This window comes from Embiotoca jacksoni, unplaced genomic scaffold, assembly GCF_022577435.1.
Source record: "Embiotoca jacksoni isolate LCO1_2020_lvr unplaced genomic scaffold, fEmbJac1.0.p SCAF_34, whole genome shotgun sequence".
Lineage (NCBI taxonomy): Eukaryota > Metazoa > Chordata > Actinopteri > Embiotocidae > Embiotoca > Embiotoca jacksoni.
The window spans coordinates 1,051,595-1,074,066 of NW_027185386.1; the positions used below are offsets into that span (position 1 = coordinate 1,051,595).

Sequence of the window (22,472 nt, forward strand, 5' to 3'; positions counted from 1 at the left end):
AAACCATTAAACGCATCAAAACATAAGGCAAAAGAAAAACAATTAAGAACAGTGATTAAAACATTAAAAACAGTTATTAAAACACTACGCAAGCTAAAAAAAAAAAAAAAAAAAAAAAAAAAAATAGGATAAAAGTTCCAGTGCAGTTGAAGTGGTTCAGTGAAAGGCAGCAGCGAACAGAAAAGTCGGTCGAGCAGTGCTACCGCATTGAGCCTGTAGGGGGAGCTCTGATCCCTTTTCTCGATTTAGGATCGTAGAAGCAGATTCAAACATATTTCTTAAACTATAGAAATTTTACAATAAATAAAATACGGTAATCTATTTTGTCAAAATAACTTTTATTTTGATTGTAGTCTTGGTATTTTTTGATCGACTCTTTCTCCCATTTTTTATTATTTTTTTTAGTATTCGGGGTTTTGAGGGGAAAGTGCCGGTCCGTAATCGTAGGCTGCATTGGCACACACACTGATGGCGAACAGGCGAGGCTCTCAGGTTGGTTACGCGATGGCCGCTCTCTCAACAATATTTGGATTTTAAAGAGAAAACGACGTCCTGGTCGCCGCGAGAGGCGCGTCGCCGCCTCGACGACCTACCGGAATGGTAGCGGGACCGTTTGAGCTCGTCGCTTTTGCTGTAACGGGCGGTCGGAGACGTCCCGGTCCGGCGGGCTCCGGTGTTTTCCTCGCCCGTCTCCCGGGCCTGGCTGCGGCTTCCTCCGCTGGAGCGGCGGGGTGGCTCCTCTCGGATGAGCGGGCAGTAGGTTTACGAAGAGGGGGTCTGAATTTAGGCTGAACCGAGAGGCAGAACAAGTCGGCTCCGTGAATACCGTGAATACCGTGAATTCACCGGCGGAACGTTTCTGACTCGACAACAGTTCAACTTGGACGTTGAAGCTAGTTAGCATTAGCCACGGGCTAACGTTCACCTGCACCTAGCTAAGGCGAGAATGCAATTAAACGTTAGTCCACGTTTTCTGGCTCGAGAGTCTCCGGTGATGCCGTGTTTCCGGTTTATGTCTCAACCCGGATTAATTGCGTTTAGCGGGAAACGCGCCTCGACGTCGGAAAGCGCAGTTTTCTTTGCGTTTTGCTGGTTAGCCGTTGTTAGCAGCGGGCTGCTAGCTCAACTCCGTCCAGTGACGTAACGCTGGTCATTGTTGTGACAGCACGAGCAGCTCAGCCGCCTGACAACAACCTCCACATGGCAACCACCTCCACCTCCTCCACCTGACAACCCACCTCCACCTGACAACCCACCTCCACCTGACAACCACCTGACAACCACCTCCACCTCCTCCACCTGACAACCACCTCCACCTCCTCCACCTGACAACCACCTGACCACCTCCTCCACCTGACAACCCACCTCCACCTGACAACCACCTCCACCTCCTCCACCTGACAACCCACCTCCACCTGACAACCACCTCCACCTGACAACCCACCTCCACCTGACAACCACCTGACAACCACCTCCACCTGACAACCACCTCCACCTCCTCCACCTGACAACCCACCTCCACCTGACAACCCACCTCCACCTGACAACCACCTCCACCTCCTCCACCTGACAACCCACCTCCACCTGACAACCACCTCCACCTCCTCCACCTGACAACCACCTGACAACCACCTCCACCTGACAACCACCTCCACCTCCTCCACCTGACAACCCACCTCCACCTGACAACCACCTCCACCTCCTCCACCTGACAACCACCTGACAACCACCTCCACCTGACAACCACCTCCACCTCCTCCACCTGACAACCCACCTGACAACCCACCTCCACCTGACAACCACCTCCACCTGACAACCACCGCTTCCCTCCTCGGGAAGGCACCACCCCCCTCCACCCTAAAAACACTTCACCGGACAGCTGTGACTCAGCTCGCGCTTCTTTTACCTCAAGTCGACTTCATCTGTAAACACCAGGATCCACTTCAGCCTGTGGAGGAGGTGGAGGAGGTGGTTCCTGGAGAGTAGGTGGTTCCTGGAGAGGAGGTGGAGGAGGTGGTTCCTGTAGAGGAGGTGGTTCCTGTAGAGGAGGTGGAGGAGGTGGTTCCTGGAGAGTAGGTGGTTCCTGGAGAGGAGGTGGAGGAAGTGGTTCCTGTAGAGGAGGTGGTTCCTGTAGAGGTTCCTGTAGAGGAGGTGGTTCAGGTGGAGGAGGTGGTTCCTGTAGAGGAGGTGGAGGAGGTGGTTCCTGTGGAGGAGGTGGTTCCTGTAGAGGAGGTAGAGGGGGCGGTTCTGTAGAGGAGGTGGAGGAGGTGGTTCCTGTAGAGGAGGTAGAGGAGGTGGTTCCTGGAGAGTAGGTGGTTCCTGGAGAGGAGGTGGAGGAGGTGGTTCCTGTAGAGGAGGTGGTTCCTGTAGAGGTTCCTGTAGAGGAGGTGGTTCAGGTGGAGGAGGTGGTTCCTGTAGAGGAGGTGGAGGAGGTGGTTCCTGGAGAGTAGGTGGTTCCTGGAGAGGAGGTGGAGGAGGTGGTTCCTGTAGAGGAGGTGGTTCCTGTAGAGGTTCCTGTAGAGGAGGTGGTTCAGGTGGAGGAGGTGGTTCCTGTAGAGGAGGTGGAGGAGGTGGTTCCTGTGGAGGAGGTGGTTCCTGTAGAGGAGGTAGAGGAGGTGGTTCTTGTAGAGGAGGTGGAGGAGGTGGTTCCTGTAGAGGTGGAGGAGGTGGTGAGCAGATCAAACACTTAGGAACTACAGATTGTCTCATTTTTGAGGACACGTCTTATCACAGTAACTATTTTAAAAGATGCTTTGTCTGCTGTGCAAATAATAGCAACCAACAGTATTATAATGAAGCCGTGGTGCTCCGGTTCTGGGATGTCGCCCTGAAGTGTTATAACCCCTGAATTCACAGCATTTCAGATCAGTCTACCCCCCCCCCTTCTACTTTGTCAAAGCTGCACTCCCCTGTGGTCAGATGGGATTTTTTTTTTTAGCTTCTGTATTGTCTGTAATTTGTACTTTTCTGTTTCCCTCTCAGTTGTAGGATGGATCCAGACAGTGGGGCAGAAACACAAAAAGCTGTCAGTTTGCAGTGGAAGAGCTACAAACTCGTCCAGGACCCGGCCATCAGGCGGGTCACACAGAAAATCTACAGATATGATGGAGTGCATTTCAGTGTGCCAGTGAGTTGATTTTCCACTTGTGTCTTTATGAATTGTGTTCCTGCCGCAGGTTTTATCTTTGAGAAACCTATGTTTTGTTTTTTCCCCAGGACTCTGGGTTTCCGCCCGTGGGGGATCTGCGGGACCCTCGACCCCGAAGATTATGGTCCAGGTATACAGAACTGTCGCTGCCGGTGCCCAAGTTTAAGGTGAGACTTGATGGTCCGTGTTCATTTTACACATCTTGAGTAGCTTCATCTCTAGATCTTCCCCCTCATCTTTTGATTTTTCCCTACAGCTTGATGAGTTCTACGTGGGTCCCATACCTCTCAAGGAGGTGACCTTTGCTAGACTCAATGACAACATCAAGGAGCCCTTCTTGGCAGAAATGTGTGCCAAATTTGGGGAGGTGGAGGAGATGGAGATCCTGTTCCACCCCAAGACCAGGAAGCACCTGGGCCTGGCCAGGGTGTTGTTCACCAGCACCAGAGGAGCCAAGGACACGGTCAAGCAGCTGCACAACACCTCTGTCATGGGGAACATCATTCATGCTCAGCTGGATATAAAAGGTGAGCTCCAACATGCCCACTGAGGGATCTTTAACATGAGCTGGTTGATGCTTTTGACAAAGTTTAATGACAAATATGAAAAAAGAATAAACATGAAACAATTTGCTTTTAAACGGTTTATTTCCTACCGAAGACATTGAAAAAATCTGGCCAATTTATACAAACTGAAAACGTAGCCGATGGTTGTTATAAGCACCTTATTTCCTTTTATAAAGATCTTTAGTTAATGAGGAAATATTAGACATGTTTATGCGTACCCTGTCCTGCAGTTCCTTTATCTGCAGCCACGCAAAAGTTGTTTTAGTTCCCTAACTCCTCATAAATTTTAATTGAAATCTGTTGACTGGGTTTTGAGAAGACCTGCTCACTAATAAACTAACTAACAAGCGAAGGAGACTGAAATAACATGAGCGATCCCTTATTGTAGGCAGTTAAACCTAAAAAAAAAAAAAAAAATTACAATGATTTGAAGTGGGTACAGTTTACATCTGCGCTGAGCTCATTTCACCTCCTGCATTTATCTTTCTGTGACTTTTGTTTTTTCTGTGCAGGCCAACAGAGGCAGAAGTATTATGACCTGTTAGTGAACGGGTCCTACACTCCTCAGACGGTACCTCTGGGAGGCAAAGCTTTGACCGACAGGCTGCAGCCTCCGGCTCCAACGCAGCCGCAGCCGCAGCCGCAGCCCGACACGGTACCGTCACTGCAAAATCCTCTCTTCAGATGTTTAATCATCATCTAACGTCTTATATGTGAATGTGCATTAAGATGCAATTTGAGTGTTTAGTCAGTATTGTTATTAATTATACACTCTTAATGTTCTGAATTCTAGACTATTTTGTGTGTTTTGTTTTTCTGCATAGTCGTCGGAAATCCGGCGGAGGCTTTCCAGTGAGCTTGCTGTGTTGGCAGCGGGGGTCCAGGCCCTCACGTCGGGGAGCGTCACACCTGGTTCTGCAGACGATCAGCGTCTGGACACCCCCCCCTCCTCCATGGCCGGCACCTACACCCCCGGCTCCTCCGCTTCCTCTCAGGGCGGCGGAGGAACACCTTACAGCTCCAGATCTGGAACTCCCTTCTCACAGGACTCGGGCTACACTGGCAGCAGGTAAGCTGTTGATACAGAACATTATATTATCGTGACGCAAAGAAAAATATAACTCCTGTCTGTTATTTAGTGAATTATAGTTAGATCTTCAGTGTTTTCATAATCATTTTGTTGTCTTGGCTTTCATAGAGAAGAGAATTGCTCCTTGGTTCTTTGCTGCAGTGATGTTTTCGGCTATTAGATTGCAAGACTAATTTTGTATTATCTTGTTCATAGCAGAGATGAAAGCAGCTAATGAAACTGGGGGATGAAGCCAAATTCAAATATAGTTTTTAATAAAGCTCTGAAGTTACATATCCGTTGAATGAACGTAAATTAGTATGGTAGCATTTAAAGGCTTTGTGCTATTTATGATGTCATCTGCTTTGATTTCTGTGCTTTTAATCAACCTGTATTGGGAGATTGGAAGAGAAAGCTGTACTGAATCCACAGTTCAGGTTCAGGTTACTTTATTTGTACCCGGAGGTAGATTTGTTTTGCAGTGAAAAAGAAGGCAAACATTTAAAAACAATAGTGACAATATTCAAGCACAAATGGAGTCAAAGGCTTCATGAATCAAGAGTAATAAACAGTAATATAAGTCACAACAATTAATGACCACTGTCATAAAAAGGTACCAAAGGCTAAAATATATATGTGCAAAAGGAGCTGGGACTTGTTCGTATGAACACATGTAGCTGGAACAAAGCTGTTCCTGTCACGCTTTGTTTTACACCTTGGACCTAAAAATCCTCCGTCCAGACGGAAGAAGTTGAAATTCACCACGTAAAGGGTGGAAGTCGTCTTTTAAAATGGAGCGGGTCATCCTCTGTAACCGTCTGGTGAGCTCTGGGTCCAGCTGTGACTCGCCCATCAGCCCACCGGACCGTTTAACAATCTGCATGGCAGCAGCATATTTTAACGGTTGTGAATGTCACTCAACTAAATAATAACTGAGTCTGTGTCATGTCTCTGTTTTGCAGACATACTGGCTATAATACCGGCACTTTGGGCAGCGGCTATCCTCCCCAGGACATGTTACCTTCCTCATCGTCATCCTCCGCCGTGTCCTCCACCGTCGGAGGGTACAAAGTGTCGCGCTACTCCGATGATGCACAGGAGCCTTCGGTGTACCACCGAGGTCGCCCCATGTTTCCCCCGACACCAGCGTACCGTCCCAACGAGCCGCCGTGCTACCCCCCCTATCCCAATGTCGGAGGACCCGGGCCACACATGGCGCACCACTCCTCGATGCCTCCGCCGCCCCTCGCCAACCAATTCGATCAGCCCCCGATGTCGGACAGGGAGAGGGACCGTGAAAGAGAGTCGGGCGGGCGGTACGGGGCGGCGGGCATCGGTTCCAGACGCTCGTCGTACCATCACCAGCAAGAAACAAACTCTTCCTCAAAGTACCATTCCCATCACTCCCACCACCACTCAGAGCGCAGGGACGACCGGGCGTACCGGCGAGACAGCCTGGGCTCCCGGTCGGGCGAACACGGCCACCAGAGACACCGCAACCACCACCACTCCCACAACCACCACGGCAGCGGCAGCCGCAGGAGGAGCAGCCACGACCGGGACCGAGACAGAGACCGGGACAGAGACCGGGAGAGAGACGGCGACTTCCCCAACAGCTCCGACCCCAGATACAACTCCAACTCCCACCGCTCCTCCTCCAACAGCATGTCTCCTCCCCCGTCGTCGTACTCGGGGTACTCCTCCTCCAAAGAGCCCGCCCCGACCCCTCCTCAGGGATTGGATGCTTCCACTCGTCTAGGAGGCCCGGGCCTTGCGGACAGGGGCCCTCCGCCTTCGGCAGGTGCTGACAAAGACTACCATGCTGGTCACCACAGCGCTCTGCCTCCGCCCCCCCCGCCGCCACCTCCTCTCCCGCCAGCTTCTGTTATTGCAGCGGCCGTCGCTGAGACACTGGGAACGCTGGACTTCAACCAGGACAGTCCGGCCCGTGAGGAGCAATGGACGAAGCCCAAACGCCGTCCCAGCACCCCACCCGCCCCGCCCAAGACGCCCCCACCTTCTTCCCCACCCAACCCCTCCATTGCTTCCTCCTCGAACTCCCCTTCCTCCACCTCCCTCCCCCACCATCTTCCCCCTTCCTCCAGCTCCCCGCCGCCTCCTCAACGGGACTCCTCCCCCGAGCCGGACTCCACCAATGAGAGCTTACCGTTTGTCTACCACAGCAGCAGTCTCGACTCGCGAATCGAGATGCTCCTGAAGGAACAAAAAGCGAAATTTTCTTTCCTCGCCTCCGACGAGGAAGACGAGGAAGACAGGAAAGAGGAGAAGCAGAGGGGCAGGAGCGGGGAGGGAGCGGAGCGAAGAGGAGGGCCAGGTGAGGCGGCGGGGGAGCAGGTGGGGGACAACGGGGAGAAGGACCACAGGAGGAAAGGGGAAAGAGACAGAGATGGTCACAGAGGCAGGAAACGGGGGAAAGGAGGAGATGGTAGGAAGAGTCCTACTGTACTTCCAGCTGCCACGCCACCCTCCTCCACGTACTCCCCCCACATCCTCCCCCCAGAGGAGCCCCAACCCCAGGGCAGCCTGGCTGGGACCGGTGCTCTGCAGGATGAGTCTTCACAGGCGGGATCAGCTGACGCACGGAGCAGGACGGGCGCACGCACACCACCTTACAATGGGCAGAGTCAGGTACGATCAGTACTTTTGTAAATAAGTAAGTAGTAGAAAGTAAAAAGGTATTAAATACACCAAGATTAACATCCTGGTTTCAGTCTCAGCGTGATGTTTATGTTCTGGTTTTCCTTTGTTGTTATTTTTCTGTCTATTTCTGTCTTCCTGAGTGATCTTTCTTTCAGTGTGGTTATCGATGTGGATGCTGATTAAACTCGTGGACGGCGCCCCGACTTCAAACAGTAAACTCTCTTGTTTTCTTTCCAGGCCTCCCCTCACTCCTCGGGGGAAGACATGGAGATCTCTGACGAGGAGGAGGAGACCACCGCCATAACGACGGTGAACGCCCACCAGCCATCAGTCCCCTCAGGATCCTCGCCATCCTCGTCTCAGGCCGCCATGCCGTCGCAATCGACGGACCCCTCGTCTTCACCCCCACCTGACTCTTCACAGCACTTTGGCACCTCCATGCACCCTCCCATTCCCTCCTACCCTCCTCACCTGCCCCCTCCGCCTCCCCCTGGCTACTCCCTCCAGCCCCCGCCGCCGCCAGGGATCCCTCCCCTTCCCCACATGGAGCTGCACCCGGAGTATCCTCCTCCCATGCCCCACCACATGTACGACTACGCCACCTCCATGGAGCTGATGAACCAGTACAGCGGCGGGACCCCCATGTCCTTCCAAATGCAGACCCACATGCTGAGTCGCCTGCACCAGCTGCGCATGTCGTCGTCCAACGGGACCCCTGGCCCGGGCGAGGCGGCTACCGCGGACTACTCCTCCTACCACCTCCACGCCATGCCCCCACCTCACGCACACCACCCCTACATGGACCAAGAAGGCAGCGGGGCGGGCGCTCATTATGACCAAGACCACCGCTACATGCCGCCCCACATGCCCTACGCCTACCCCGACCCCCACGGCACTCAGATACCGCCCCCTCCGCACCACAGCATCCCGCCCCCCCACACCGGCTGGCCGCCACACGTCTTACCTCCACACTACCCCTCGTACATGCCCCCTCCCGGCTACGGCACCATGCTTCCCGGGGACGAGGAGGGGTACCGGGCCGCGGGGCAGGAGATGTCCATGCTGGCGGAGAATCCGCACGAGGCCACGGTGCAGATGGCCCTGGCCACCCTGATCCAGGAAATGAAGAACATCATGCAGAGGGACCTCAACCGCAAGATGGTGGAGAACGTAGCGTTCGCCACCTTTGACGAGTGGTGGGAGAGGAAGGAGACCAAGGCCAAGGTAAGGAAGGCTCATCCCAACACGGATGGGGCTGCTGCTTGGGCTTTTTGTGTGAATGTAAGCAACTCTATCCTCTTTTCTTTTCTTTTTTTTATATGCTAGTAGACTCACATACTGTGAACATGTTAAGGTTTCATACATTTCATACCTAAAGAACAAATCCCACAACTTGTGGGGTTCAAACTTTTCATTTTATCGACCCACAGAAGTGGAGACTAATTTGCATTTTCATGGATCTGCGTGTACTGACTGAAAGCAGCTGTGTGGAGGCACATCGAAGGAACTTTAAAAGCATTGAAGTTTTTTGTAATTTTGACAAAAAGATATGATTTTTTTTTGGGGCGGTTTAATCAATGCCAAGAGAACTTGAAAAAAGTGTTTTCTTTGAGGACTCACTATCATCTATGTACATATTGTGACCATTTCACAACAGCATACCTCGTCTTCCTCGTTCTCAGTAACAAGCAGTCATGCAGCAGATAACTATGTTAAAAGAAGGATTATTAAATAAATGGAAAGGGCAGAACAAAGATCAGGTGCCTGTGTTTGACCTGTTTCAAACCATAACTGTTTTCCTCTTTCCAGCCGTTCCAGACGATGGTTCGGGGCGTGTCCGCCTTACGGGATGATGAGAAGAAAGAGGAAAAGGTCAACCGTCCGCGGGAACCTCTCACGTCGCTCGTGGATTGGGCGAAGAGTGGCGGCGTGGAGGGCTTTTCTCTCCGCGGAGCACTGCGACTGCCTTCCTTCAAGGTAAAAGCAGGACACCGCTGTACATCTAAATTTAAAACATGACCTACACCTCCGAGTATATTCATACGCTTCAGTTACAGCTACGGAGAAATATATATATAAATATATATTTATAGAGTATATGCCTCGAAATAAACTGTTGGTGGTGCTAATTCTCCATTCATGTGCCATCAAACCACAGAAGAAGAAGAAGAAGGGGTCAATGGGTTCACAACATTTAGGGAAAATCTGATGGAAATAAATGAATAAATGAATAAATGGTTTTTTTTGCGGATGAAGAAAGACTTTTGTGCTAAATAATTGGCCAGCTCAACTAACCAGCATCAATTAGAAATATGTGTTATGAGGCCTAGTTCTGGATTAAAATGACACTTTTAGTGTTTATGATGTCAGGAGCCCAGAATACATCTAATATGAACATAGTTTATGGTGAGTTTTATTGAATGCAGGAGTGTTTGGTATTCTGTCAAGAGTTTGAAGGCCATTTTTTGCTTAATTTCACAGATTTTTCAAAGAAATGTCTTTTATCCAATTGAGCAGGTGAAAAGGAAAGATCCTCTGGAGCTCGACGAGGGAGACATGAAGAGGCCGCGACCCTCGACGCCACCAGACGAGGACGACGAAGGTTTGCTCAGCTGATGTTAAAAACCTTTAGAAGAAGGGTCGCGTTCATCGGCCTGCTCCGTGTAACTCTGAAGCCGTTGTCCTTTTGCAGCGGCCGATGGGAGAATGCCCGAAGCAAACCGTCACGGAGCCGAAAGGGACAACAAGAGGAGGAAAAAGAAGCCGAGGAATCGTAAACCCTGGGAGCTCGACAGCGAGGGAGAGGAAACATCTGATGGCTCCTCCACTGAAAAGGTGCAGGGTTGTTTTTATTTGAATTAAAATTTGAATTATTCATCAAATAGCAGGCTGAACATTATAGAAACTACATAACAACGTTTGATCCATGAAGCATGTGGATGTTTTTATTGCACTTGTGTGAACATTTTGATATTAACAAGTGTGATCATTCTTCTTGTGAGCTAGATGGCAGCATTTCACAGTGATCTCTTAGTGTTGTAACAACAAACCTTTTGTCGTGTGTAGGAGGATGAGGAAGAAGAGGAAAGTGAAAAGGAATCTGATGGTAAAGCACCACCAGTAATCCCATTACAATGTCTTTATTTCTCTGAATACCTTCATTAAGTCAGAACTGAGACCCATTTTCTTTTTCTTTTCTTTTTTAAGATGATGGCCTTAGTGCCGACAGTGATGACGAAAGCCTCTCCTCGTCCTCTGAAGGCTCTTCATCCTCAGGATCCTCTTCTTCTTCCTCTTCTGATGATGAGGATGAGGAGGAAGGAGAGCGGGCTGAGAGCGAAGGGCCGGACAGCATGGATGAGTCCACCATGGACAGCACGACCGAGAAAGAGGATGACAGGTGCAACATTTTTCTCAACATCACATCACTGAATGTTTTTCATGTTTTTTTTCTTCTGTTGCTGAATTGTTGCTCTATTGTTGTTGTTTTCAGGGAAAACAACGCAGCAGCTGTTCCAAAGACTCAGATCAGAACAGGTCAGTCAGAGGTTCTTATCCGTGTCATTAACGAATGCATATCAACAAAGAAGGCAAAAGCTGAGCTTTATGTTTAGTTTGGATCGGCCTTTGAAATCTCTTCTCTTTTTTTTGTAGGTGATACGAAGGACAGCAAGGCCGACGCAACAGCAGCGCCCACCAAGCATCCTCCGTCTCCGCCGTACCCGCGCCCTTCGTCCCCCATCGTTCTCGTGCCGCCTCTCAAGAAACGCAGGAAGACGGTCTCGTTCTCTACGGACGAGAACGACGGCAAAACGCAGCTGCCGACTGCGCCGCCTTCTCCGTCGCAGCTCGCGGGCGAATCTGCGCTCGTCTTCGGCCGGCTTCCAGACTCTTCCGTCGCCGCTGCCCCCTCAGCTCGGCCCAGTCAGGGCATCCAGCTGCTCCCCTTCGCCTCCAAACCGGGTGAAGCCAACGCCCTCATCGTGCCCCCGTCCGGACGAACACCCGACTCTGAGGAGTCCAGAAAGGGACTCCCCGTCTCCCCTCAGACCACGCCCGTCAAATCCCCCGGCAAACGGGGCAAAGACTCTCCCAGATCTCCCGCTCTTCCCGTCATGGTCTGCCGCACGGTGCAGAACCTGCCGCTGGACCACGCCTCCATGTGTCGGATGGCCTTCGAGGAGGCTCCGCCGCCGCCCTCCGTCAACAAGCGGTCCAGAGGCCGGCCTCGGACATCCAGCTTGTCTGCTTCTTCCTGTCACTCCCTCAGAGAGGAAGACGAGGGCGAGGAAGAGAACGAGCAGAGGTTGAGACTCAGGGAGCAGCTGGGAGCGTCCAGCCTCCTGCAGCTGGCCTCCGCTTCCACCGCCGACCTGTCCGTGTTGGCTGACGTAGCCTTGAAAATGGACCCCGATGCCGGGGACTCGGAGGAGACGGAGACATCCGATGAAGCGGAGGAGCAGAAGATGGAGGAGGATCTCTTCTCCCCGGAGTCACTGGCTCTGGTTATGAGTCCAGGGGGTGTTATCGTCCTCATGGAGCACAACTACTGCAAACCGCCCGTTCTCCCAGCAACACCCGGCAAAAGGACTTCCTCCAGGCAAGATTCTTCTGTCTTGCTCCCAGCGGACCTCAACGCAATCTCCGGGGTGCTGGAAGCACCAGAGGAGGTCATTGGGGAGGCGCTGCCGTCCAGGGGAGACACGGGAGAATACGTGTCTGCGGTGGGAGTGCTGTGTGACTCTGAGGATACGGGCCCGGCCGTCGCTGGGTCTCCATCATCCAAGAAGAAGAATCTGATTGGCAAAGGTTCTGAACTTGACCAGGACAAGAGCAAAAAGAGGAGGAGGAAAGACAAAGAGAACCTTGAGGTGCATCACACGAAAAAACAAAAGGAGCAGCCCGGAAAGAAACAGAGGAAACGGAAACTGGAGGTGCGTGACATCTTTAGTCTGTTCCTGTAAATGTTTGTGGATGTCTTGAGTTGCGTTTGCGGCAACGTCACAATAGAAATGTGACTCAACTGTCGGTTTACTCTTAGCTTTCCGTAATGGTGACACATACTCGTGATGTTTGTTTTCTGGTAAAGAAATAACAGGTTTTAATTACAGTTTGCTGCAAAACAATCACACAGTCTCTAATCGACCGGTCGTCGTCATCTCCTGAACCGAAGCAGGCAGATTGAAGCAGCTCTTCTCTTGTGCTTGATTTCAGCACCAGATCTCAGAGCTGCCTCATTAAATGTTTGGAAAATGTATGTTATAGTCCTTTAAAAGTGCCGATTCTGCATATAATGCATCAATTCAGATAGCAAGCCATTACCCCTGAATACTTTTGTGGACCAGATGACTGAGACTATTCAATAACGATGTTACCTGTCGTCTGACCATCTTTATGGGACATTATGTTGACAAGATATTCGTGTAAACAGGCTAGAAGCTAAAACACAATGATGGATTCCCCCACTCCCCCCCGACAGGAGCCCGATCTTGAAGAAGACGTGGACGTGGAGGAGCTGGAGTCCGGGGAGCTGTCCAGCTCGGACACCGAGGACGAGGTGGTGAGGAAGAGCGAGCGCCTGTTTCTGCAGGAGGCCGGCGTGACCACGTCGCAGCGCTGGCCCAAACCCGCCTTGGCGCTGGGGCTGCCGGCCATGAAGTTCGAGAGCCGCAGCGAGTTCGAGCAGATGACCATCCTGTACGACATCTGGAACTCCGGTCTGGACGGCGAAGACCTGATGCTGCTGAAGAAGACGTACGAGAAGCTGCTGCAGGACAACCACAGCTCTGATTGGCTCAACGACACCCACTGGGTCAGCCATACCAATATCCTTTCTGTTTATGACTACCTTTTGTTTGCCGGTTTATTTCACACAATATCTTATTTCCAATTGATAAGAAACCTTTAGATCGATGACATTTGTTGTCTTTGGAATCGGTGTTTGGTTCTGTGCTGTTGGCCTTGACCCTCGAGCTGCACCGACCAATTTGCCGAACCCCCGCCGTAAAAAGAAGAATGCGGACGCGCAGCTTCGCGAGCACGTGACCGGCTGCGCCCGCAGCGAAGGATACTACGCCATCAGCCGCAAGGAGAAGGACGTCTACCTGGACCTGGACCTGCCCGAGCAGGTCATACGGGAAGTGGAGAATGTCGACAGCTCGGTAGGCACACTCGCACTTTTATTTAGTAAACCTGGATTTGGGTTTTTCTTGCACTGCGTTGCGTTGCAGGAGTTTCTTTTTCCGTTCATTTAAACAGCAGCAAACTCACTTTTAAATTAATTTGGTCGGTCCCAGTCTTAAACCGGTTTTTGTACAGCGTTCAGAAAGGTTGTTTCAGACATGGAAAGTCAGGATTTGGTCTTTTTTTAGGGGCCAAGTCATTAAATATCTTGGAGTTTGTGTTTGTAGCATAAATTTGAGTTGCCTTTTATCAAAAACTTCTATTTTTCATTCAGTATTTTGTGGTTAAAAAAAAACAAGAACCAGTAAATAAAGGAATCCGAAGGTGGTTCCAGATACCATGTTGTAGGAATAAATGACTGGCCGGGTTTCATCTGGCTCCATAAACAATCTTCCATGGATCTACTGTTGTTATCAACTGTTATGATGCTTGACAACAACTCAGAGGAGCTGAACTGAACAGGAGATACGAGCTGTTTGCTTGCAGCCGTTGAATTGGTCATTTTAGGGTTTGAGAAAAAAAGTGAGGAAGTTGATGGACGTGTGCGATAATAAAGTGACTGTTCCAGCTTTTAACCATCCGCATCGTCACGTTTTACACGTGTCGTTATATGACTCGGTAACTGATAGTTTAACTACCGTATTTTTCGGACTATAAGGCGCACTTAAAATCCTTAAATTTTCTCAAAAATTGACAGTGTGCCTTAAGTATGGTTACTTGTTGTGCTTATTGATCGATTTTATGTCGTACAATGCGCTCAAAAATCTGTCGAAATGTGTAAGTACGACTTTGGGAAGCAACGAAGCCGCTCCGCTCAGTGGATATTCGGAGCATTACGGTACGCCGGGTCACCACCTGATCGGCCGTAACAGGAATGTAATGTCTGAACTAAAAGTGCATTCATGTGAGGAGTATGCGTTAGCTACAATAAACCAATCAGAGAACAGTATTTAGTACGCTTACCCCCTCCACTTGTTATACGTAATACTTACTGTGCTTCAACATTATATCACAGGACATTTGTGTGTACGTAAAAGGACTCCAAAAATGGCACCTGTTAAGAGACATGCTTACGAAGCGGGTTTCAAACTCCAAGCAATTATCTACGCAGCAGAACATGAGAATAGAGCCGCAAAGAATTCAACACCGATGAATCAATGGTACGGAAGTGGAAAGTTTGATTTACCGGACTGTGTTGTTTTGCTTAATGCGCCTTATAATCCGGTGCGTCTTATAATCCGGTGCGCCTTGTAGTCCGAAAAATACAGTATATTATAAACAAAACTCCCCATCTTCTGCTTCCATTACTTCCAACACATAACTTTACAGAGTAGTTTTAAGTTTTCCAGAATTACTTGTGAGCAGTTTTATGAAAAGAAACCTTAATTAAAATCATCTCTTTTTTTGAAAGTTTATTTGCATTAATATAGAAGTGAGTATTTCCAACAGCAGATTAATCAATCATAAAAACAATTGCACTGTGTCATATCAATTATGTTAAAATTCCATTAAAAATACTGCAGACCTTTTTTCTCTTTAGGCAAAAATTTGGCTTATTCTCTTCTTCTCCTCACTCACCTTTATCTTCACAACCCTCCCAACTTTAGTCATTTCATGTCATTATTAATCATTATTTTATTTATAGCATTGGAGTAAAGTTTTGGTCACAGCAGGACTTTGCTGTGACCAAAACTTTACTCCAATGCTATAAATAAAATAAATAAACACTGAGGAGAAAGACTCAGAGTCATATTCCTTCATATGATTCCCGGTTTTGATTTTCCACACGGCGTGTCATCGTCCTGCGTCGACGCCGTCATTCTCTGACACTGCCGGTGGAAACTCTTGGACAGTCAGGTGACCTACAAACACCTGCTGATATTTCACAGGAAATCGGGAACCGTTGCGTTGCTGTGGAAAAGCTTGAACATTCCTGTGAATAGTTTTCCAGTCTGGCTTTGTGATTTCTCAATGTGCTCGTGGAGAAACAAAGCATCACCTTCTACTCCGGAAACACTGAACTCAGTCTTTAGTTACGCCCGGCTAATTGTTTTGATATAATAGTGTTTTAGAGCCGCATTATAAATTGTATCCTTGTTCCACATGAGTCGGCATCCTTGATCAAAGCAGCCCGGCGGCTTCGACTTGTCAGATCTTAATCACAGTCTGCAGCTGCTGCAGGTGAACCGGGATGTGGTTTGTTGTACGTCGTGGTTTGAGCTGACGGATCAACCAGGAAGTTCCTCAGACACAAAGGGCCTTTTTCTTTTTCCTGAACATTTACCGGTGATGTTGCCGGTAAACATTTAGCCTTGAATGGCACCGTCTTTCCTTTCAGTTCATCATTTTACTGTCCAACACTTCAAATACGTTTTTGCCCCTGTTTAAAGTGACCGTTTCTATGACAACCAAGCTCAACTTTCCACTCTCTACTTACCATTTCACCTAAAATACAGACATACAGAGGATCTACAGTTTAATCCATTTTTTAAAACAGTTAAGGATGTAGTTTCCTCAGTTTGTCAGGATTATCATCATTAATATCATGATTACTTGAACACAGTGCGTGGGTTCATCATTTGTTTTTGGTTTCGTCAGGGGCATAATTGTGTAGAAAATATGAAATGAGGAAACCACAGCAGACTCAGGACTTGAAGACAGAGCTGCTTTTTTTCTTTATAATGTGCCTGAAAATGTTTTTATCATATTTTTTTGATCAGTTCTTGAAATGTTTCCATACATTTGTCTTTTCCTCACGGTTTCATGTTGATCCTGCAGATATACTTCTGCTTGTTACCTTTTTCATTTTTACATTTTAATTTAAGATGTTTTTAAGGCTTTTTTTTTTTTTACTTATAAATGCTGATGTCGGCATAAGAAAGAAAAGAAAATTCTTCAGTGATTTCTTGTACGTGTTAGTTGAGTGATGTTTCATAATGAACGGTCAGCAGTAATAAAGTTGAACCTAAATTTAGTTCACATATTGAAAGCAGAAGAGAAGCTGGCGTCCGATCCTCCCGGGTGAACTTCGCTCTCACTGACTCTTGTTGCTAATCGAGGTGGAGTTGCGTCTCGGCTTCGGTTCCTCGAGGCCGCGTGATGAAGCCACGTTGGGTCAGCGGCACATTTGTGAAGCGTGTGTTTCTGGTGTGTTTGCTGCCAGGGCGTGAACCGGGTGCTGTCGGAGAGACGTTCGGAGCAGCGCCGCCTCCTCACCGTCATCGGCACCACGGCCGTCATGGACTCCGACCTGCTGAAACTCAACCAGCTGAAGGTACCGGCACCGAGTGATGAATAGACAGACAAGAATTGGACCTTCTCCCCGTCACCACAAACTCCCTAGAAAAATAAAAAAGGGTGGTGGTCCAGACTTTTGGGTGTGGGCCATTCTGAACTGAGATAAGTGGAGAGAATCAGTGTTTCACATCAGCATGTGTGTAAGGTCACTTCATTATCCTCCTATAGCGCTGGTTTACACAGTTCACAGACAAATTATCAACTTAAATCGGTTTATTTACTTGATTTAAGCTCCAAATCTGCCTCTTTTTTTTTTTTAACTTCAGTGAAACCTACTTTCTCTCTAAATTTCCTCCGTGACGTTTGATTGAAGCGAATCTTCTCTGTTCTTGATTTAGTTCCGTAAGAAGAAGCTTCGTTTTGGCCGCAGCAGGATCCACGAGTGGGGCTTGTTCGCCATGGAGCCCATCGCCGCTGACGAGATGGTCATCGAGTACGTCGGGCAGAACATCCGACAGGTACGAGTCCCGCTTCTCCAAACCTCTTCATCCATACGTCGTCAAACCGGTTTCAGGTTTCATCTCGTCACGCTTTGTCGTTGCGTTGAAGACGATAACGACTGTTTTCAGACGCCCGTATGTTGAGCAGATGTTTTTCTTGCTGTTGTCTCCAGATGGTGGCCGACAACCGAGAGAAGCGGTACACGCAGCAGGGCATCGGGAGCAGCTACTTGTTCCGAGTGGACCACGACACCATCATCGACGCCACCAAGTGTGGCAACCTGGCTCGCTTCATCAACCACTGCTGCACCGTGAGTCCGAACCGGCCGAGTCCACGCGACCCGTCGTGTCGGTCTCCGGACCCGTCGTGTCGTGACCCGTCGTGTCGGTCTCTGGACCCCCGGACTCCGGACCCGTCGTGTTGTTCCCCGGACCCGTCGTGTCGTGACCCGTCGTGTCGTGACCCGTCGTGTCGGTCTCCGGACCCGTCGTGTCGGTCCCCGGACCCGTCGTGTCGGTCCCCGGACCCGTCGTGTCGGTCTCTGGACCCCCGGACTCCGGACCCGTCGTGTCGGTCTCCGGACCCGTGGTGTCGCCCATCCGTCTCTCACTGCTTTTCTTTTCTTTCTTTTTCCCCCTGCAGCCGAACTGCTACGCGAAGGTCATCACCATCGAGTCCCAGAAGAAGATCGTGATTTACTCCAAGCAGGCGATCGCCGTCAACGAAGAGATCACCTACGACTACAAGTTCCCCCTGGAGGACAACAAGATCCCGTGTCTGTGTGGGACGGAGAACTGCCGCGGGACGCTCAACTAGTGGACACACTTCCCTCCTTTCACTGTCCGACAGCCAGCCAGACCCCGACACCCCCTCCCCCCACCCGGTTCGACCTCCTCAGAGTGTAACTCGTAAAACAAAGCCACCCCCTCCATCCGGATGCCCCCCCGCCCCGCCGCTCCCCCGGGTGGCTTCACGGTGTCCTCGGAAACAGAGACGCACACACTTGCACTTTTCCACGCTCACTTTTTTTCATTCAGTTCCACGAAGCCAGCGTGCGACGGGTTTGTGTGACCTGAACACGGGACACGGGAACACGGGAACACGGGACACGGGAACACGGGACACGGGAACACGGGAGGAGGAGGCGGCGGCGGCGGCGTTGGACTCGATGGCGTAACATAGTTCCTGTAAACCCAGAAAAAAGGTTTTCTGTTTCCATGCCAACAATCCGTTAGAAATAAGACAATGAAAACGTTTAAAAAAAAAAAAAAAACACAAAAAAAAGCAACAACAACATACACACTGGTATTTTTATGTCTATGTCACTTCTTGTAATCTACAGCCTGGGATCACTCCTCCACTGTCTCCTCCTCCTCCTCCTCCTCCTCCCCCCCGTCATAGATCCGCACACAGACGCACAGGAGTAACCAGACAAATTCAGGGTTTTTAAAAACAAAAAAGACAAAACTAGCGCCCGTTAACGGCGCCATTTTATGGTCAATAAACTTCAATCAATTTGGGCTTCAGTTATGCAAAGATTTTCCAAGTGTGAAGGTTGTTTTGGAGCTGCTTCTTCTTTTTTTATTTCATTTCATAGTATTATGTAATAATATTACTATTGCTGTTATTAATGGTATCGTTACTTAGTTGCATTAGCTGTAAGTTCCTTACAGTGACATGAGCGTTACTCTCCTGATTCGCCTGCTCTGGATGAGGGAAGCCTTTTTTTTTTTTTTTTTTAACCCACCGTGAAAATTCAGTTGCAGTTAAACGTGTTTTGTTTTTTTACACGGCTGCTGAATCAGCACAACATAAAATTGGCCTTTTTTGTTGTTGTTGTTGTTGTTTTCTTCCCACTTTGCGTCCTGCAGAAACTCTCTTGGAGATGCAGTTCAGTACCAGACGGCGGGAAGTGAAGTCGGCGTCTGTTATCGTCGGTGTTCCTTTTTGTTCGTAGCATCTCTCCGTCTCTTTTAGTTCCTCCCTCTGTGACGTCCTCATGTTTTCTTTCTACAAGGAAAGACTCCTTTTTTTCAGGAGTTGGCAAAAACCTTTTCTGCAAGTTTGTTGTTTTTGTTATGTTTTTTTTATCCAGCAATGATTACCACCAAAACTCCTGCAGGTCCTCGTAAAGATGTGTGGTCAGTGTTTAACAGCGTTTGTCGCTTCAGATGTTTTTAAAGGGTTTAGTTTAGTTTTTTTTTTCTCCCCCTGTGTTTGCGGGCCTTTTCCCAGAATGCACTGGTGTATATTTTCTTTGGGAGTGTCATCGTTCCCCCCCTGTTGTCCAAACATCCCTCCCTGTAAACACGTCATCGAGAGGCGTCGAGTTTCCTTCTTCCCATCCGTTTGTCTGGCGACAGGTGGAAGGTGTCTGACTGACAGACGGACGAGTTCTCAGCAGGCTCGTGATTGGCTGCAGACGGAGGGACGTCTCCGACCCGTGTCCCTGTTTTTTCACGTGGCTGTGGCCGTCCAAAGTTTGACTTAATGTTAAACTTTTAACTTCTTTTAATTTGTTTCGGTTTTTGTTCCCTCCCAAACAGGAAAAATGTGTATGATACTTCTCGTTGCAATGAAAAAGCCTTTCAGTTCAAACCAACCCTCTTTACTACAGGACAAAAGATGAAAGGAAAAAAAATTTAGAAAAATAAAAATACGTGTAAATATTGTAGAGGTGTTTGTTTCTCGTAGAAACACACAGATTCCGAGCTGTAAATATGTCGTTCCTTTTCCTCTCTCCATTCGGAGGAAACATGTACATACCTTCCATTCATTTATTTTTTATTGTTTTTCCTTTAATTTGATGATTATTTTAATATTATTTGCAATATTTCTCTTGTATTAATGCGTTGGACCCTTTATTAATGGTGCATTAAAATATTTTTTAAATAACGTGAGACTCTGTGTCCTTCTGAGGTTCAGATGAGGTAGAAAAGTAGAGCAGGAGAGAGTAAACAGGAAGTTGTGCAGCGGAAACCAAAACACCTGCAACATTTCCCGTTTACAGACGTGAGAGGAAATGTTAAAATCTAGAGCTTGTAAGTTGTCCGATGACAAGAAAGAGGAAGGGGGAAAGTCGGGGATTTCACAGACCAGACGGTTCGAAATCATGTTCACATCTGGCTGCTGACGAACATCTGCAGAACCTTTCCCTACTTCATTAAGAATAACCTGTTCGGACGTAGCGACCGTCTCCATCCTTCACATGAAAAAACAAGACCAAGAAAAAAGAAGCAAAAATTACAACACGATAATTAATACCAAGCAAATCACAAACAAACGATAATTAAGGTCGGAAACGAGAGAACGTACTGAAAATATAGAAAATATGGATTTTTCATAAACCATAGAAAACCACGATCATGATAATTCTAGTTATGGAGGTGTCTGACATCATGGACCTGTCAGAAGAAGTCACGGCATATTTGAGCAAGTGGAAAGATTATTTCTTTATTGGTACAATATTCCAATCAGGAGCTTCATCAGTTGATAACTGGAGAAGTCAAAAGAAACGGTGCCGTGCCGTGCCGTGCCAAGTCAAGTAGGGGGGGGAGACATGATTTATAATTTGTTTCCTGAGTCATAAAAAGGAAGCGGGATGTAGAAGCGGCAGGATGTTGCTGCTCTCTTTATGGAGTCATAACACAAACCCACAGACGCATGTACAGTCTGGGCAGTTTGCTGCCTCATTGTGTCAGCGGCTGACGAGTCCAGGTGGAAGCATTTGACCCGACAGGAAGACTTCAGGAGTCAGCAGTGTTACAGCCTCTGACTCCACACGCAGTCTGACACGCAGACTTTTATCACCTGAGTCAGCATTTGTTGAGTCTACATGTTAAAAAATGAAAAAAAAAATATAGTGCTGAACTGTGAGACATAATAAAGTACTCATCTGTTTCATGCATGCACCCATACATACCTGCCTTGTAGGGAGGACATAATTAGGATCCAGTTTGGACACAAACGCCCTGAATCCAACATCATCCACAATACTGAAGGGCTGTGTGTCCTTCACTATCATGGAGACGAGGGCTTCATCCAGCTCTGGTTTTCTGGTGGCTGGTTGAAAGAGAATAAATACAGAGTCTGTTACCTGTCTTTATTTGCACAATAAACAAAAGTGAACAGGGAAAAATAGTGATGGTGCATTTGTAATATTGTAATGACTTACCTTGGCTGGGTGAAGCTCCAGTTTCCTCCTTATTCTCATGCAAGGCACGGTAACGCCTCAGCATGGATGAGGTGTTGTTATTGTACCCCAACTCCTTGGAGCACAATAAACACCTCACCTTTGAATAAAATAAGAAACTGTGAAAAACACAGTTCTTGATAAGCAAACCTAATGTGTCTGAAATAGAGTTAGATTTACCTTATTAGGAGTTATCAAATCAAAGTGTTCCCACAGGGGAAATCCTCCTCTTCCCAGCTGGCTCCATCTTATCACCTCCTTCTCTCCTCACTCTCCTAAATCTCCAAACTATCTCTCTCTCTCTCTCTCTAAACTCTCCAAACTCTCCAAACTCTCAACTGACCTCAACTCTCCACCAACAACCCACATTTTGAATGGAGCCTGAAGAGTTTATATTGCCGTCAAACCTCCCGGCAAAATATGAGCCACCTCCCGAAGCAGTCACGTGGTACAGCCGGGCAGCGAGGCTTCGGACGTCATCGTTTTTGGCTCCTCCCCTAAATGAAGCAAGCCTCGACACGCGCTTCGAGGCGTCGGCACACCTCGTGACGTCACTGGTGGTCCGCATCACAGACGCTGGACTACTTCAGGACCGGAGGATGACGTGTGGCAGGAAAAAGCGTTTCAGAGACTCAACCTCAGTCTGGTTCACTCAGCAGGTCAAAGATGCTTCTTCACCGAGGTTGATATTAAAGGTTCAGATTCCAGCTGCTGATTCTGATTCAACTTTTAGTGAAGTTGAAACGTTTGGAGAAATTAAAAAGTTTTGCATCCACAACACATTACAGGAAGATATTTAATATCACTGCAGACCTCCTTGAAAACACGTATATCTACGATCCAAAGAAAGTCTGCGGCAAGTTTGGTCACATTTGAATGAATGTTTATGATGGTGGAGTTAAAGGTTGCAGTGGG

General features: G+C 48.5%; 1 protein-coding gene and 1 long non-coding RNA gene across 3 annotated transcripts; one reads left to right on the top strand and one right to left on the bottom strand.

The window, feature by feature from the left end:
• The first annotated feature begins 475 nt into the window (after positions 1-475).
• setd1a (SET domain containing 1A, histone lysine methyltransferase) lies at positions 476-20,008 on the top strand. 2 transcript variants are annotated; one of them, XM_069165307.1, is made up of 21 exons: positions 476-492; positions 2,983-3,127; positions 3,217-3,315; positions 3,405-3,675; positions 4,227-4,369; positions 4,539-4,783; positions 5,746-7,432; positions 7,682-8,668; positions 9,254-9,421; positions 9,926-10,046; positions 10,137-10,279; positions 10,511-10,550; positions 10,652-10,844; positions 10,938-10,981; positions 11,099-12,378; positions 12,924-13,269; positions 13,424-13,605; positions 16,791-16,901; positions 17,263-17,382; positions 17,538-17,675; positions 18,008-20,008. In XM_069165307.1, exons 2-21 carry the CDS (start codon positions 2,990-2,992, stop codon positions 18,179-18,181), a joined length of 6,630 nt encoding a protein of 2,209 aa, XP_069021408.1. In that variant the 5' UTR covers positions 476-492; positions 2,983-2,989; the 3' UTR covers positions 18,182-20,008. The 2 variants fall into 2 exon arrangements, with proteins under 2 accessions (XP_069021408.1, XP_069021409.1); XM_069165308.1 differs by lacking the exon at positions 476-492 and adding an exon at positions 514-756 and having other exon boundaries at positions 9,962-10,046.
• Positions 20,009-20,759: 751 nt separating this feature from the next.
• Positions 20,760-21,685, bottom strand: LOC138207910 (uncharacterized). Its single transcript, XR_011179049.1, has 3 exons — positions 21,540-21,685; positions 21,288-21,427; positions 20,760-21,196 (listed from the first exon to the last, which is right to left on the bottom strand). It is a non-coding gene; the product is annotated as an uncharacterized lncRNA (long non-coding RNA).
• Positions 21,686-22,472: the final 787 nt, after the last annotated feature.

Excerpts from the sequence above, each read along its gene's own strand:
- setd1a (XM_069165307.1), top strand. The coding sequence starts at position 2,990 with ATGGATCCAGACAGTGGGGCAGAAACACAAAAAGCTGTCAGTTTGCAG. Across the intron at positions 9,422-9,925 it reads TGCGACTGCCTTCCTTCAAG|ATTTTTCAAAGAAATGTCTT; the intron begins GTAAAAGCAGGA and ends TTAATTTCACAG. Across the intron at positions 13,606-16,790 it reads TGGAGAATGTCGACAGCTCG|GGCGTGAACCGGGTGCTGTC; the intron begins GTAGGCACACTC and ends GTTTGCTGCCAG.